The sequence below is a fragment of the Octodon degus genome, unplaced genomic scaffold (assembly GCF_000260255.1).
Source record: "Octodon degus isolate 3935 unplaced genomic scaffold, OctDeg1.0 scaffold00158, whole genome shotgun sequence".
NCBI classification, from domain to species: Eukaryota; Metazoa; Chordata; class Mammalia; order Rodentia; family Octodontidae; genus Octodon; species Octodon degus.
In genome coordinates this window covers 6,023,600-6,041,874 of record NW_004524734.1, presented here as the reverse complement: position 1 = coordinate 6,041,874, position 18,275 = coordinate 6,023,600, and the positions used below count along the sequence as shown (strand labels likewise).

At 38.5% G+C, this 18,275-nt stretch overlaps 1 protein-coding gene across 4 annotated transcripts in view; it reads left to right on the top strand.

Annotated features, from left to right (window-relative positions):
- Positions 1–18,275, top strand: part of Atp8a1 (ATPase phospholipid transporting 8A1) — a 230,926-nt gene that overhangs the window by 176,689 nt on the left and 35,962 nt on the right. For all 4 annotated transcript variants that reach the window (XM_004642662.3, XM_023702739.1, XM_004642660.3 and 1 more), the window contains 6 exons: positions 4,288–4,362; positions 4,466–4,588; positions 7,813–7,891; positions 11,996–12,057; positions 13,810–13,866; positions 14,745–14,852. In XM_004642662.3, the coding sequence (XP_004642719.1) occupies positions 4,288–4,362; positions 4,466–4,588; positions 7,813–7,891; positions 11,996–12,057; positions 13,810–13,866; positions 14,745–14,852 (504 nt within the window). The remainder of the gene's footprint in view (positions 1–4,287; positions 4,363–4,465; positions 4,589–7,812; positions 7,892–11,995; positions 12,058–13,809; positions 13,867–14,744; positions 14,853–18,275) is intronic.

Genomic DNA, 18,275 nt, shown 5'->3' with positions numbered 1-18,275 from the left:
TCATTGCCAATATATTTGACGTGAGAAAAAAAATCTGTTTGAAAGGAAAAATACACTTCCAAAATAGTTTAGATTTTAAAAATTCTGTTTTATATATAAATTTGTGATATTTTCCAAAATAATTACTTTTCATTGCCATCCTCTATCTGACTTTTCTAAGATATGTTCTTCTCATCCCAGAGCACATTCCCAACAATAACATACTGTTTATTTAAGAAACGTTTGAAAATTTGTAAGCCAGGAGTTTAAAGGCACTGTCACCAATAAATGTACTTATAAAATTTTAAAATGGTGTAAGTCTAGAGTCTAAATCTAGATTGACAAGTGCTTTTTTAAAAAAGATTAATCATTAGCAATGAAGTGAGCAAAATTTTTGTGCTGATGAGGAGAATAAAATATATTAAACTCAATGAAAAATAAGCATGCACACACTATTTCAAACCTAGAACTGTGGTCCTGGTGGGTAGGTTTGCCCTCAGTTTCACATGGCTTTTAATTTCAAGCCTCTTCATGAGATTATTTACCATCGATTGCATTCTTTACTTATTGCAAAGGAAGTGAATTCTAAACCTTACTGGAATTTTTTCATTTTTTATTTTTCTTTTAGCACTTTATGGAACTGTATATGGAATATAATTCCACTGTCTTGGAAATGAATTGACCTTTTCAATCAATTCCCAGATATCTAACTTTTGCCAGCTAAAACAAGTTCTGCAGATGTTAATGGCTCATGTCAATACCGTGAATGAATAGACAGAAAACACATCGCTGACTGTCTCTAGCGGGGACAACTGCCAGTCTGCAGTCTGTCCTTTCAGGTTTTTGTGCTGACCAAGCGTGGGAGCAGAGAACTCATTGACTATTTGTAAGCTGCTGTTTAATATGCAGAAATGCTCCATCAGGAAACGGGTCTGTGAAGCTTTAGCTGCCACGCCTCTGCAGGGAGGAGGAATTTAGGAAATAATGCCAGGAGCAGCGGGGCTCAAGTTTCTTTACTAATAAAGAAATAGTGTTGAACACCGTGGGTGTTATAGATTATCTGCAAACCTGCTTTCCCATCATGGTATTGCCAGGAATATCACTGTCCAGCCCCTGCATTGCCATACACTGCAGGCCCACAAATAAATACAGACTTAGCAGGCCAAGCAGGTGGGGTGTGACGGTCTTATAGAAGCTGCCTGGAGCAGCTCTAGGTGTTTGTTTAAAATATTGGCTCTTTCTAAAAAGATTCTTTTATTTCTCTGAAACATCTGATTACTCCCTAGCAAAACAAGACCTTTTCTTTCAAATGGTTGCACCCAAGACTCCCAAACAATGTCATGGTTCTAACTTCCAGAAGCTTTAAGTCAATAAAGTAATACAGTCCCAGGAAATTATTCTAGATGGAGTTTCTGTGAATTTAAATAATCTGTACACTTCCCTAGCAGGCCCGGTATTTTCTTTATCCAGGCTTTGAATCAAAGGAGGGACTTTTATGTGCTTATACTCAGTTAGGTGTTATCTTACTTAGCAAGGGATATGTTCCTAACATGTTTCTAATTTAATCACAAATCTCAAACTGACCAGAAATCAACCCTCTGGTGAACTACTTCACTCCTAAAGATCCTTTTTGTTTCTCCTTTAAAAGGAGTAAATTTGAATACTAAACTATTTGTATGAAGGTATAGGGCTGTGTATTGAAAATTTGTCTCTAGTCATTTCTTTCTCATTAAAAAACAAACAAACAAACAAAGAAATTAGGGCTGGAGAGATAGCTCAGCACCTGCCGGAGAAACAGAGCTCCTGAGTTCAATACCCAGTACCAAAAAAAGAAATTAAAATACAAAATTTTAAAATGCAGAAAGTAAACGTCAAGGAACACATTCACCTGCCTTTCAGTGAGGTAGGATGTGTTAGCTTGCCACTTAAAATTTTTCCAACATAAAACAGCTAATTTATGCACTTTAAAACACACTTTAGTTCATACATGTTTATTTGCCATTTATTTTGATTTTGAAAGTTTCTGTATGTATCTGTTGATTTAAGGTAAGGGCTTAAATTTAAAATACCTTTGAATCTGCACCAAATGTTATATATGGTCCAGGCTGGGGTCATAACTCAGTGGTAGAGTATTTGTCTACCTGTGTGAGGCCCCAAATTCGATTCTCGGAACTGAAAACAACACAGAAATGAAAACAAACCAGATGTTTTATATATAATGAAGCTAAGAGACTGTTCTCACTTGCAAATACTTACCCATACACAATTTTTATCATTAATGTGTTTGTAACACATACTAAGCATGTTTATCAAGGGACGCCAATATTTACACGTATCACATCTTGATCCTCTTTATTTCTCCTTGCACACAGATTTATTAACATAAACTTACACAATCTGGGTGACCGCAAATGCACTGAGGACCATCATCTTTGAGCCAGATCCTGTCCATTAAGTAAATTTGATAAGCAGAGCACTTCAGCTCTCGCCAGACCCACAAAGGTTAGACTGGATTTTTGTAGCCTAGAAAGACCATAATTCAAAAATTGTGTCTCAAAATTCCATAAATTTTCATCATACTCAAGAAAGCACCTCTGAAAGAGGAGTTGCCATTAGGAAAATATAGCCATTACCTGCAGTATCACAAATATGTGTTTGCATACTTACCCACATCTTAAAAGGTCTGATAACTCAAGCACACAGATGCAAAAACATGATGAAGTCCGTTTTATCGTGTGTATACTCACAAGGAAAAGGCAGGCTTAATTCTAATGAAAGCAAAAAATTCTACATGCACAAATGATCTGACTCCTTGTTTAGAACAAACAGGCAAATTTTCTCTTAAAACATTCAGCAAACCAAGTAAGAATTTGCGATTTAACTCAGATTTCTGTGTTTTGTTACACTTAATGTGTGTTACAACCCTAACACAACTTGGGCTTATTTTTCATATGTTATCACTGCTTTGTTTTCTTTTCCATCTCATGAAGCAGACATTCGCCTTTATACGTGTTCAATCATTCCCTTCCACTATAAAAAGGAGTAGGATCAGTGTGGTGCAGGACCTGTTCATGGAGGAGCCAGCCTGGGTACATATTGATAAATGGTGAATTTGTAACAATTCATGCTTCCATAATGAGGTTAAATGAAACGTGAAGTGTAGCAAAGTCTCTTCCACTCTGATTCAAAAATTCACTCCAGCCACATGTCAAGCCTGCTTTCCTCTAACAGTTTCGTTGTTATTATGCTGTGTTTTGTGTTTGCATTTATGTAATCTTATGGCTGTACCAGCCTTTTCCTCTTCCAGGTCAACTTCATTTTTAATTATACAGTAGGTCTACTTAAAAACAATAAGATGGATATTATTGACTAGTTACCACTTTTAATTGTTTTAAACATGTTGGAGAAAAACTTCTCTATACTATTCCTTAATTTTGTTTCTGAAGTTAAGGTTTCTATTTTGAAGAAAATTGTAAAACATATAAGAGTATTATGCTCTTAGAATGGTTTACCATTTTTCATGTATGATTTCATATTTATTGTGATAACAATAATTATCAAGAAGTGTTAAAAAATCATAACATTGACTCTGTAATTCCACATTAAGAACTCTTCCTAAGGGAAAACAGATGTGTGGAGTTGTAGTTTAGAACCATTTTTAAAAGCAAAACTAAGCAAGCTAACACCCTAGAATAGTTACGTCAAACCTGTAGATGTTACCAACATCTTAGGAGCTATGTAACATCTTAAAGGATGTGTAATAACTGAAGAAAATATGCGTTTTGTATTGTGGAGGAGAAAGAATAGGTGTGACACACTCTATAGTAGGTTTCAGGAAAATTTGTGACTGCATTTAACAAACAATGTGAATACAACTAAAACAGGAGAAATTAATGATTCCGAGTTATTTTCTAAATTAACAGGTGCTACTTCTACAATATAAAAAATATCCTGACAGATATTTTAAAAAGGAATTAAAGCTATAAAAATTCAATGCCAAGTAAATATATTCACTTCTAGAAACAAGATTTACCCAATTTTTAAATCAATCATTTTTCTTAGTCATATATTTCTTTTTTAATGAACTTTTTTAATTTGCTTAATTAACAAGTAGGACCACTTCTGACTTAAATAGCAAACACCTCATGAAAGCATCCCTTTAAATTCAAGAAAGTAAAAAAATAAAAATGCCATTTTCAAGAGCGTACTGAAAATGACATGTTGTTGCATTCGTTAAGTATAAAATAGATTCTGACCAATGCATTGTTATTTGCTTCTAATTTAAGGGTTGGGATTTATTTTTCCTAGATCTGGTTTGCCTTTGTTAATGGCTTTTCTGGACAGATCCTCTTTGAAAGATGGTGCATAGGTCTCTATAATGTGGTAAGTTTAACATGACTGATAATTCCTGTTTTATTTTAATACTCTGGCATGAAGATTTACCCCAAATTTGCTATTTGGCGTAATGATCAGTTTATCACTTTAGATGTTTACAGCAATGCCTCCCTTAACTCTTGGAATATTTGAGAGATCATGCAGAAAAGAGAATATGTTGAAGTACCCCGAATTGTACAAAACATCTCAGAGCGCTCTGGACTTCAACACCAAGGTAGGAGCTCGTCCTGGGTGTGTGCTCAGTGGGGCTGCTTTCTTGCTTGACTCTACACAGAGGGACGCTGGCTTAAAAACAGCTCCAGTGTGTCCACTGTGGCAAGTCCTAACTCCAAAGGTTCTGACAGAGGCAGAGAAGCTTTCCTTCTAGTTTGGTTTGGCTTTATTGTGTTGCGAAATTAAAATGAAACTGCTCAGTACTGAGCCTCACAGGCACCAGAAAGCTGGTTAGCAGACAGAAGTTGTCCTGTTGGTCCTGTGGCTTTCTGTGTGCAGCACAGTGGAGTCCTCCGGGACTGACAGCGGGTGACTCGGGGGGGGGGGGGGCGCTTCCGTGTCACTCTTGTCTAACTTCCTGTTGTGAAATAACTCTGCCATCATTAGAATTTTAGGTTTGTTGTAAAATATTTACAATCACACTTAAAGTTTCTAATCTGCATCACAAGTCATAGGCTTCTGTCATCTCTTGTGACTCTTGTAACTTATTCTTTCCAAAAAGAAAAACAAACAAAAATATCTCTTTTTATGCATGGCTTACTGTACTGCAAGTATATATTCTAAAATGTTTCCTCAATTATTTATTAATTCAGGTTTCTGTTTAAAGTGAGTATAGGTGTAATTGTAGCAATCAAAGTCGATGTCATTTGGAATTTCTAACTAACATCTGCGCATTTTATTAGTGTTATAAAAGCCACAGTTATAGTTCTCTCACAGATTTGTTGCATTTAGGATTGTGCACGTTCATTAGCATTTTCTGATAATTAGAAATAACTTTAATTCAGCATATTGAACTTAGGAGATTAATGTACTCTATTTTAATATTTCTTAATTCAAGAAGCGCTTGGATGCTATTCTCGGTACCCAGAACTTAAAGTGAAACAGGTGTCTTGGTGTCTCTAAACTCCCCACCATAAATGATAGTGTTAAGTTTATAGCTCAGAGGTTTTATTCTGAGACTCAACATTGCTCAGTACCCGCGCGTGGAAGTCCAGCTTCACAGTGCACGCAGCTTGATGGCTTTGTTTCAGATAAGTACACTTGGTTAGTTAAAATAATAACACCCTGAAGCATTCTTTAACTGTAGCACTAGCTGTGAAAAATCTTTCTGGGGGTTTCTTTTAAAACTGTTGCCATTTATAATATGTAATACCTAAAATTAATTTTTAATGTTTTACTTTTGAATTTCAAAAATGTAGCTGTCCTGCCTAACTTGTATTACCTTCTACCACATTGCTATACTGCTTTTCATAACCCAAGGTGGGCATTTTTAAAGGATGGAAAGCTGCAGTTGGACAGATACAGTGGACAGGAGCCCTCCTTTCTCTGAAAAAGTGATCTGAGAGTTAGGCAGGTCCCAGGCCTCCAGGTACACGGAGTCATTCTTGTAGTCTGGCAGTTGCATCCACCTGAGCAGCAGGTCCCTGGCTGCCACAGTGCGGCTCAGTGGTCTTGTCTCAGGAGCTGGCATCTCAGCTACAAACTTGGCTGTGACACTCTTACTTAAAAACAGAAGTCGCTTCTCATGATGAGCCAGACGTAGGCCTGGAGAGCTGTGCATTTTACATTCTTTGTACAACACAGTCGATATGGCCAGGGGAAAGTATGCAGTAGATTTAATGTAGTCCCATTGTTTTTTCTGCGTATTTCACTGTAGCAAAAGTATTTCATTATCTGTCAAGCATAGGCATTTTAGAGAACTCACCAGAGCAACTCAAGTAGGTCAGGCAACTTCATATATACTTGAATACTTACAAGTTGCCAGCCATTTATAAGGGTGAATTTTTCTAATGATCTCAGTGAAAATGTAAGTCCCTTGTACAAATGGCTACAAAATGCATAGCTGAATACATACGGCTGCTGTGGGTCCCCAGTGTAGCTGCATTGTTGCCTTGAATGATGACGCGGACATTTGTTATGGTAAAAAGGGTCGGAGGTTCTGGGGTCGTGACAGGGGTTAAAGGATTAGCATGTGACAATAAGTATCAGTCAGGAAAATGGAAAAGTAGAACTAATTTTTCTTGCACCCACCTGTGCTTTCTGTCAAATAAAACCGTGTGGTAATGACATAGCGAGGAGAAGCGACAAAGGTTAATGAGTAACACAAGTTCAAATGTGTAATGTATTGGAGCGTAAATTGGATCATGCAACCCGGGCTGGATGACGGAACTAACAAAGGAGATTGAGATCACGGTGGAAAATTTTGGGAGGCAGGCAACTTAATTTCTGTTATTTGAACAGCTTAAAACTATTATTCAGTTATGAATTTAGCATAAGTTTTGTTTGCAAGAAGCACTTTTAAATGCCAAAACTACCACTGTTCAGAGGGCCTTAAGAATTCCAGACAGTTTTTCTATAACTTAATCTTTACTGTTTATCTGAGCAACAGATTTGAGGATAAAAACAAGTACTATAACCGCCATTGTTAATTTGCTATTCTTGTCTTGAAAATCGGTACCATATGTATTGTGTTACTCTGCTTCTGTTTTTGTTTTTGCTATTTGTCTTTGATTTTGTTTTTGTTTTTACTCTTAAAATAAAACAAAATTAGAAAACAAAAAAATGCCAGGGAGTTGCTCACTTGTTCATAAAAGACAGCAGATGGATAAAAGCAAAATGATGCTAAATGATGTTTTAATTATATGAAACTTGGTATTGACAGATGTTTAAAAATTTGTGGAAAATATTTAATAAATTCAACCAATACTTTAATGATTATTCAATTGAAATGTAATACATCTTAGTTTTAATATAGTGTGTGTATGTATATTTATATAGCAAGAAGGAGAAAAGGCATTACACCTTGTTAACCATTAAAAAGTTCACACTTGCATTGTACTGGAGAAGGAGAAAGGTATTTCTCCAAATTACAATCTCTTTAAAAGTCTGGGCTGAAATTATGAAAAGTGCCCCACAAAATCTGTATTTATTGTTATTACTTTTCTTTTCTTTTTTTGGGAGAAAATTAAAAATTTTGATTTTCGGATTTTTTAAAAGTTGGGAAAATTTCAAATGAAGCTAAAAACACATTTTGAGAAACATAAAAATAAATAAATGACCCATGAAAGCCTGAGAGGCAGAAAGTGTCTGTCAGTTCTGTTAATTCACAGCAGTGGCCCGACAGAAACACATTTTGTGAATCTAGCTCGTAGATAAAAAGAAAGGTCAGGGTTCACGGAGCTGGTTTATCGCAAATGGTTCTCATGGATTTTTGTTTTCCCTCAGGTTTTCTGGGTTCATTGTTTAAATGGCCTCTTCCACTCGGTTATTCTGTTTTGGTTTCCACTGAAAGCCCTTCAGTATGGTAAGTAGGAAGGATGTGAATGCTAAGAGATGACTTTTTACTTTTTGCAAAATGTAACTCCTTGTCACTATGTATTTAAAAAAAAAAATTATAGCTGTGCTTCATCTTATGGTATTTTCCTCAACCCAAAAAGCACACATCTAAAAAAGTACACACTTTAAAGAATTTTATTATTCCTTTGGGAGCCAAGTGATTTAATATATGCAAGTCTTTCTTCTTCACTTCCAATGTTTTCCAAACTTGCATGGAGTTAAATTTTAGGGCTTTTATCTTCTGTTGCCATGTAGTTTGAAGACAATGGTGCTCACACTTTATGCGGTCTATTTATTACACCTGCGAGGGTCGTAGCACACACTTAGGCTGCACCTAATCGCGCACGTGCTGGTATTTTCAAGTCGGCTTGAGATGGTGTTGTAGATGCAGTTTTTAAAATGTTTTTATGTTTGGCTTGGAGTACAAGCATTGTCTCTGCTCATTTTCAAGGGAGGGATTTTATTGTCCATTTTGAGAGGTAGGGCCGTAGTGTATTTCCTGTGCGCATAAAAATGATTAAACAGCCATTCAGGAAGGCTCCCCAGGAGGCAGAAGCAGTGCTTCTGCTTCTGGCAGCAGACCTGGCCCCTGCCATCCTGGGGAAGGCGCCCCTGTGGTGCTCGTGCTCCACAACCGCAGTGACCACAGACAGGATGCACACTCCCCCGCAGGCGCTGTCAGGCCTTGTGCTGTGTGGTGTGTGATTTCGTGGTGACCAGCGCAAGAACACACTGCCTGTTCTTGCACCTACAGCCCATCCTACATAGCTGGCCACATGGCCCTTGCAAATCAGAAAGCAGACCACGCCCCTGCCTGGAAATTGCGCTACAGTGGGTCGCCAGGAGCATGAGAGAAAGGAAGGAGGTGTGCAGCCCCCCAAAACTGCGATCTGCTTTCTCTATCAGTTGCTCAGTGAATTATAGCAGTAAACAGTCTGAGTTTCTAGACCATGGGAGTATGTTTGTTAGTTTAGGGATATGACTCATATACCATAAAAGTCACCATTCGTTTTAGTATACTCACAGAAGTATGCAAATGTCACCATCATCTAATGGCAGGATATTTTCATCACCCCATAAAAAACCGCATAGCCATTGGTGTGCTTTCTGTTTCTCCCTGTCTTTTCTGAAGTCCCTGGAAATCACTAATTTTTCTGACTCCATAAAGGGGCCTATTCTGGACGTTCATATGAGTGGAATTATATACATACATTGCCCTCTCCATGTTGTGCATGAGTCAGTACTTCATTACTTTTTATGGCTGAATAATAGTTCATTCTGTAGCTATACTATTGCTGTCTGTATCTGTTAGTCAGTTGGTGGGCATTGGTTTATTTCCGCTTTTGGACCAATGAAGTCCAGGGTACAGTTTGGGATGCCCTAACCTTAAGCAAGTTATCCAGGACATGTTAGCATTCAGTCGGTACACACATGAAAGATAAGACATGTCCAATCTATTAAACTACTATTTCAACATTCTAAACTAGAAGGACATTTAATATCCAAAGTTGTTTATTCCAAGTAACATATAATGAATCTTAGCAATGACGGGGTGGAAAGGAATTCCCAAGTCATCCTATTTTCTGGAGCGTAAATTCCAGATCACCCAGTGAGTTTTTCTAGGAAATAGCCTGGACCATCCAGCTGTGGCCCAAGCCATTCCAATCTGGAGGATGCTTACTTTTTGTCCTCAAGGGATGAATGACATCTAGCATGAACCTTTTTTTACCATAGAAAGGTTTTTTGTTGTTTTTTGCAGTACAGGGAATTGAACTTTGGACCTTGTTCTTGCCAGGCAGGCACTTATGCCCTGAGCTATCTCCCTGTAAGAAAAGTTTTAATCATTATTTTTCCTTGCTTGTCACTTTTAAGTAAGGAGAAGTTTGTGGGATTGTTTTGTTCATTAGTTTTGTTTTTTTTTAAGGAAGTAGAAAAAGAGAAATATAAATATACAGTATACTACAAATCCATTTGTTCCCCAGCCTCAGGAGTCCTTAAAGATCGGTACGCTGAACCTCAGGGACATCCAACACCTTAATGTCAGCACGCACTGATGATGCAAAGGCAGTGGTGGATAAGCTGGTGATGCCTTAGCACAAAACACTGATAGACCTGTCCTAGAAGTTACTGTATTCCTTTCCTGCATGCACCCAGTGTGACTTCACAGTGTCCTGGAAGAAAGCATTAGCAATACTTTTATTACATTTTGACCCTTAGTTTACATTTTATTTTTTTAACACAGGGTTTCACTATGCAATTCAGACTGTCCTTAAACTCACTTTGGTAGCCCACGCTGGCCTCGAACGTGCAGTCATACTCCTGCCTCGTCCTCCTAAGTGTTGGAATTAGAGTCGTATACCACTATGCTTGGCCTCTAAGTAATAATATTCTGTTTGACAAAATAAGAAGGACAGGGCCAGCCAGATAGCTCAGCAGACTAAAGCACCTGCTTAGGCAGACGCAGCGGCCAGGGTTCGATCCCTGGTGTGCTGTGCCGGCCCTGCCCCTGGGTTGCACCAAAACAGCAATTGAGACTGGGCATCGTGGCATGCGCCTATAACCCCAATGCTTGGGAGGCTGTAAACAGGAGGATCACTACAAGTCCAGTCTACATAGTGAGACCCTGTAGACCGTATACTAAATACAAAAATAAAGTAAATGGAAAAGCAATGAGAATACCTCACCATGGTGGAGTAGTGTCCATGTGTCTTTCCAGGAGTGAGCAAAGCCAGCTACCAAGCTTTGCATGGATAAAAATCCATGCAGAGTAAAAGGATAAGTTATAGTACAAAAAGCTCACTGATGTCATTTTAGATTCTATACCAGTAAATAATCTTTAAAGTAATCTCCCCCTCCCAAGCCCCCCAGCTCTTTAAAAAAAAACTACATATAGAGTTTTGAGGTAGTTATCAGAGAAGATCCACAATTAGTGGAAATGGTTATTAAAATACTCCACTGCTCTATTACTCCTTTGTATCTCCACAGTGCTGGATTTCTGCATTTTAATCAAAACAACATACGAGAATCCAGCTGTCTTCTATTACGCTAGACATTAAAGAGAAGAAAAATGTGAAATGATGCCAGTTTTCTCACTAAATTTTTTTTGTTTGGGGTAATAGCCATTTTTCATAAAAATCTGTTTATATTACTATGTATTTGGTTTACTACTGTTATTTTTAGATAAAATAAGACGTATTTTAATGTTGTTTTAATTTCTAATTTGGTAACTGTTGATAACTATAAACCACATAACCATAATCTTCTCAGTATCTTCTGTATTTTTTTTTTAAGTGAAAGAGGGTACAGAGACCAGAAAGTAGGGGAAGTGGTTTACCTTCATTCACACGCAGACCTGCCTTGCAGACACATGTGGCCTCCTCTGACCCTTGGGTGCCCTCTCCTTAAGGATCCCATTCTGTCCTTTCAGCAAAGGAACTGAGCTCCCTGGAGGTTGAGTCAGTAAGCGGAGAAAGCACAGTTAGCGGAAGACCTTAGCCCCACTTCGACACACACCAGCTCCCCTCTCCCAGTAGCCTTCCGTGCTTTACTCAGCGTATTCTGCTCTTCATGCTAGACTTTAAATAAATATTGTTGAATCTATACACAAATAGAACACTGTGTTATATATACCATGGTCCTTAGGGTTTTCAGTGGTGCAGACTTAGTTTTTCTCTTTGATGTTTTCATCAATAATAATTGTTTTTTTCTGCTAGCTACCACTTCCTTCATCCAACGCCACATTTCTTAGTCATTGCTGGATTTAAAAAATGCTTTAAAATATGCCCCTAAATTCAGCCAGAGTCTCATAGACCTGTCAGTTGCTATCCTGGATCCTTTTGGGTCTATGCCAGCAGCTCCCGGAGAGACAGCAAGGTTTCCACAGGCCTCACCCGCACCGAAAGCAGCAAGCCTTATTGGGTACAGAGCCCCTCCACAGATATTTCCTGCCCGTGGCTCCAAGCTTTCCTTGAGTGATTGCTGTTATTGATTTTATTTATCTGTACCTGTGGGTTCTGAGGATCCGCTGCAAGTCAGTTTCCTTCCTCACACCGGCTGTCTTCTTGGCACACAGGTACTGTGTTTGGAAATGGGAAAACCTCTGACTACCTGCTGCTGGGCAACTTCGTCTACACGGTGAGTGTTGCACGGTCTCTTGCTCATCTGAGTGAAAAACCAAGCGCTCGCATCTGCACTCATTTTATGTTCAAATTTAAATGTGTGCACTTCTGGTATAAATGTCATTGTCCTTAAAAATGAGTAAGATATTTTGGCTGTTAAGAAATTATCGATAGAGTTCTACAGTGTCAGATTCAGTGATCTTAAAGGACTTGTTTTGTTTTGTTTTGAGTATTCTTTCTTTCTTACTGCTCTGTTTTCCCTGCTTTTTCCTCCTTTTTTCCTTCTCTTCCAATTTACCCTACTGTTGCTGCTTTTTTGGCGGAACCAGGGATTGAACTCAGGCCCTTGCACTTGCCAGGGAAGAGCTTATTCCACTGAGCCATCTCCCCGGCCCCAGATGCTGTTAATATTTCTTGCTTTCCTGAATTTATAACAGATATTTTCAAAGTATTCTTGGGTATACACCCAGCAATTCTACCATCCAGTGATAACTAAAATGAGAGTGTCTCCAGGCTTGGTTTACATTTACCCCGCCCAGAGTGCGGACCTCCATGTATAAGTCACTAACACCGAGCATTATGTGAAATACATAGATGAGTCTGCAGTTCTCTGTACTACCATTGAAGATCTAAAACAATTTTAAACCATTTTTCCCTTAAAAAGTCAAAAGCATTGTGCAGGCTAATGTTCAAGGCCACACAGTCGGAGTCTCCTAAACCTTTACTCCGGCTTCCCACTCTGCATTCTCCAGCCATGCCACCCTCCACGGCCTCTGCACAGGGACAGTGTGTTGTCTCAAACACCAAGTGGCTGTTTGTAAGTACAGCTGACTCAGATGACAGAAAAACAGTCTTATGGTATTTAAATATCAAGTGTTTGGGACCAGGAGCGTAGCTCAGTAGTAAAGCACATTCTTTTTTTTTTTTTTTCCGGGACCGGGGATTGAACTCAGACCCTTGTGCTTGCCAGGGAAGCACTTATTCCACTGAGCCATCTCCCCAGCCCCTAAAGCACATTCTTAATATGCACACATCCTGGGCTCAGTCCCAGCACCCAGGTGTGTGTCTATGTATGTTCATGCTTGCACATATATGTGTGTGTTTAAATAACTGAATGGTAGGGAATTAAAATCATTTAGTAATGGAAGGATTAAGCTTTTGGCTGGTCTAGGGCTGTCCTTTCACTTTGACAACCCATCTGCATAAAAGAAAGGCAAGAAGATGCTGCAGGAACTAGTGGTTTGTTTCTTACAACATAAATGTGGAGAGCGAAATAGGGAAATGCCTTGCTAGGAAGAACTAGCATAGCTAGAAATTAATCAGACTATATATCACAGATGTCTCATAAGGACATTTTAAGTGCTCAGGTCTCCCAGGGTTGTTTTCCTTTAATTTTATGTCGAACTACCTCTCTTATCTTAGAGTTTTTTATGTAGCTTAAGTTAACTAACATTACATTTTAGTAAGAGCTTATTTCTACAGATATTACTCCTAAATTGCCACTAGGTATCCTGCAGAGAGACCAGCTGCCTCACTGTAACCTAATGTAATGAGTCACCAGGAAGGGCAGAAACCGTGCCATGCTGCACCAGGCAGCTCACAGCCCCCAGCACCTGCATCTCTTGTTGAATGTACACAGCAAGCGCGAATGACGCAGCCCCATGATTTAGCTCAGATCTATCTGTCCTTTATAAATCTCACTCTCAGTCACTTGAAGAAGAACTATCACATTTATGAAGCCAGATAACATCTCTCCTCTCTGTTTTAGTTTGTAGTGATAACTGTGTGCTTGAAAGCTGGATTGGAGACATCGTACTGGACTTGGGTAAGAGTTCCTGTAGTCCCAACTGAGGATTGTCAGATGTGCTCCACTTTGGGGGGTTCTGTTTATTCAGACCTGATGTGTTTCTTTGTGCTAGTCCCCAGAGTAATTATAGGTCAGTGGGGGTGGAAGGAGGGACACCAGGGTTTGTAGTAGGGAAGCACTGAGTCAATCAAACATAAATTTATCATCACAAGACTCTTCAGAGCCTTTAATATATTATTTCACATTGAAAGTATCTCAGGAAGCGGGGAGACTTTTAAACCTTTATTTCAGGGAAGTGTCCAAGTCTGGCATTCTATAGAAAACCCATTAGAAAATGATTGTCAAAACTAGCAATATTAATGAAAGAGCTGTCCTCGCACATTTATAAATACCCAGTCTAGCTGAAACAAGTTCCATTCTCAACACATGAGTTTTATGGCATATCCATATCCAGGTAGAGAGACTCAGTAAGCAAAAAGAAATGAAAGCTCTTTGCTCCACGGGAAAAAGGCACAAGAAATGTGCTTTGACAGTCATTGGCCAACAGGTAATATTCTCAGAAAAGAATATTACTCCTTCAATAAGAACATGGGAAGCAAAAATAAGTGACTTAATGTACCAGATAAAAAAGATAAGAATAAATACAAGAAGAACTGCACCAAGGGAGATAGAAAGGAGCAGTTAGTTCTAAATTCCAGTACTGTAAACTCATAACCCTGGTGCAAGAGCTTAGCACTTAATGTAAGACCCAGTAAAACGATTACATGCATGCAATTATGTTGGATTTACTATGAATGTGATAAAAATTAATAGGGTGATCTGTGATGGTCTCCCCTTAGTATTTGTGTATTCTGCCTGCCTCAGAGGATTTTAACTTCTATTTCCTTGCTTTCCAGTTCAGCCACATAGCCATATGGGGCAGCATCGCCCTCTGGGTGGTGTTTTTTGGAATCTACTCATCTCTGTGGCCTGCTGTTCCAATGGCCCCTGATATGTCAGGAGAGGTAATGTGTCCTAAAACTTCATGGCATCGTAAAATCATGAAACTTGGTATTCATTAATGAACCTTCATTGTTTAGCAAGATTTTCAATTTTGTTGATTTATATTCAAATAGCATTTTATCATGTAAAAGCTATCTCTAAATTTTGCCTTTGGGAGTGATAAATCTTGAAAGAATATTTTAAACATGAACATTTAACTTGAATCTGACTTATTCTTTCATAAACATAGCTGGGACAATGAAATATGGTTGTCTGGAGCTTGAATAATGTTAGGAATATCCATGTAGAAGATGCTATTTTAAAATTAGACTGTAAATCCACAAGTACATTTTGGATAAGAGGGCTGAAGAAATGGTGGCTGTCCATCTTTGGGACAGTCTATCATTTCTTCTGTTATCTCCTATTCTGAAGAATAAGATTAAGTGCACACTCTGAGTTGTCTTAATGACATTGGTTCAGTTCTCATTTTGCAACAATTAGAGCATGTGACATTTCAGCCTTATCATAGTCCATTTTCAGTGCTGCCTTTCAGTTTCTGGTTACCCTGCTAGGAATTGAGTTATTAGGTGTCCGTGGGCGAGTGTCAGAGATCTCCTTTCCTTCAGAAGAGAGTCCAGCAGTAGGAGGGTTTATGATTTCAATTTCAGGAAATTTGACATAAAATGTATAAAAGAAAATGTGGAAAACATTTTGGGATTTCCTGTGACCTCACAGTAACTTGCAAGTGAAGGTAACATGAGCTGTGGTTGTTTTACCACAGTGACAGGAACCCTTCCCAGGGTCTCTGTGCCTTTCTTGCCCCACGTACTGCCTGGGTTCACTTTTGACAGTCTGCTTTATAGATCATTTTCATGAAATTTTATCTGACAGTATCCTGTTTTTTATAAATTAGCAGAATGCGGACACATTTTTTAAAATTTTTTGTGGTTACATTTAGTAGAAAGAGACATTATATACCATTTCAGCGAAAACAGGCACATCAAGGAGCATATATATACCTTCTCCCACCATATGCAAGGAAGGCATCCTTGGCAACATACTGCAGCCCTTAGAAAATTTACAACATCTATTTCCAGAAGAGCAGAGAGAAAGCTGTAAATGCATTTCCCTTTTGCCTTCATTTCTGAGTCCTTTCTTCTTGGAGGAAAATCACATATATGTGTGTCTTGGCGGGGTGTGTGTGTGTGTGTGTGTGTGTGTGTGTATACAATGATGGCACTTGGAGGAAAGGTCTGTTTCTGTCTAATCAAGGATGGGTCCAGCCTGATATCCATTTCGTTCGACATAAGTCTGCCTCACTTCATCTCATTTCTCAATGTTTATTTTATTTTCAAAATGAAAAGTGCAAAAGATTTTGAGACCCTGATAGTTCAAACAATTGTGGCCAACAGGTTTGTTGACAAGAGCTGAGTCTCTGACCACCTACTCCAGGACAAGTGCAAATTCCGATTGGCATTCTGCCAGCTAAGTATAATTCTGCCCTTGCCTGTGGAGTTTGCAGCACTCCCCAAGCACAGAACTTAGAGCATCTCTTGAGACTTGGCGGGGATGCTATGTTTAACTCAAAGTGAAGTGAATGTCGGGGCTCCATCATGCCTTTGTTCACTGCTAGACCGCGTGGAAGTGCCACCAGAATTGTGTTTCTTATTGTTTTATCGCTACTGCAATTTTAAACAAAAGGCTTAAGTAGTGAGTGTCTCACTGAAAATACAAAGCATAAAATAATTTAACTGTAGACTTTCCTCACTTGTACAAAATGTAAGTCTATTTAATTTACTCAAAAGGATAAGACTTGAGTTCTTGTAAACCATTTTGGGGTGTGTGTGTGTGTGTGTGTGTGTGTTCATTTGTGTAAATGAACCTCAACACCTCCAAAATAAGAATATAACAAAAATGCCAGTGAAATGTTCAAAGATAGGTCATATATGCTTATTGTTTCTTGGGTACTATGGTAATAGATACAAAAAAATGTAGTTATATTCAGTATTTAATATTTTTATTTTAGGTATAGAGTTTCCAGCTACAGTATAACCCAGATAATTTCAGGAAGAAATGACTACTATTTGTTCTGCATTTATCTAATCTTAAAATGCAGTATCTCAATCAAGAATATAGCCCAAAAAAAGAATATAGCCATATATATATATATATATATATATATATATATATATATATATATATATATATATATACATATATATACACACACACATATATATATATATATTCTATTTCATTTCAATCTGAATTTTTATATCTATATGTATGTAGGTAAAACTGTTGACTATCTTTTTGAAAACTTTTATTCATCTTACCTAATATATTGTTGCAATATATTATATACATATTTTCATATTCCAGATAAAAATATAGTATTGTAAATCACAGCAGCATAAGCATAAAGATTAGCATCTGACACCTTGACATGTTTTATATAATCCACACAATGAAGTGGCCCAGAGCAGCCCCCAGAATTGAGGTTATTCCAGAGAATCCCCAACGTGCTGTGTGGGCAGCTTTATGTCACTGCCACTGAAGAGATCACAAGTGTCTGATCCAAGGATCGTGCATGCTCCTCTGATTCCAGGCTCTTCCTGTGTTCATCTGAGAGTAATTTCTTCCAAAACTAAATAATTAACTAATTGTGTGCCTAAGTATGTTTTGGCTGCCTGCAAGCTTTAATAAGGACCTACAGGATGACACAGCATCAAAGTAGAGTAGACAGGTTAAAAATAGCCCTTTTCTTTGCTCTGCTGTTGGACAAGGTGTTTTGGAAAGTAGAGAACTATGTGGCTTTCAAGGGACATTGACTCAGTAGAGGAGTTGTTTAGAAAGACCACCAAGACCAAGGAAGAATCATAACACTGATAGTTTCTAGTGGATATTGGACCCTGAACAAGTACCCCTGGGACTTCGCTAAGTACTTTTTATATTCAACCAATTGAGCAACTCTCTATTGAGATTCTTCAGTGATTGAGACACTGTTCTAGGCACTGTGGACTCAGGACTCAGTGAAACAGACAAAACCCCTGCCTTCCTGCAGCTCACTTTTCCAATGGAAGAAAAGAAACTGAAAGGGAAATATACGGACAGGGATAAATGATTCACAGAAAAGTGCAGCGGGCCAGGTCGGTGAGAGCAGAAGTCTGAGCCGTGCTTTCTGCAGCTTTTACTCCAGTTTCCCAAAGGCTTTTACTCATAGGCACTGCCGAGGCACAAGAGAAGTGTCGTGGGCTGACTTGTTTTCACAGCAGGACTCTGACCTTGTGTGGTGAACCACTAACGAACCAGGTGAGAGGTGGCGCCTCCAGCCAGAAGGGCATAGGTGCCAAGGGGTCAGCTTCTGAATGTCTTGGAGGCCAAGCCAGTTGGATTTTCTGATAGATTGGATGAAAGGAGGGAGAAAAGAAGCCAGGGAGACTCCA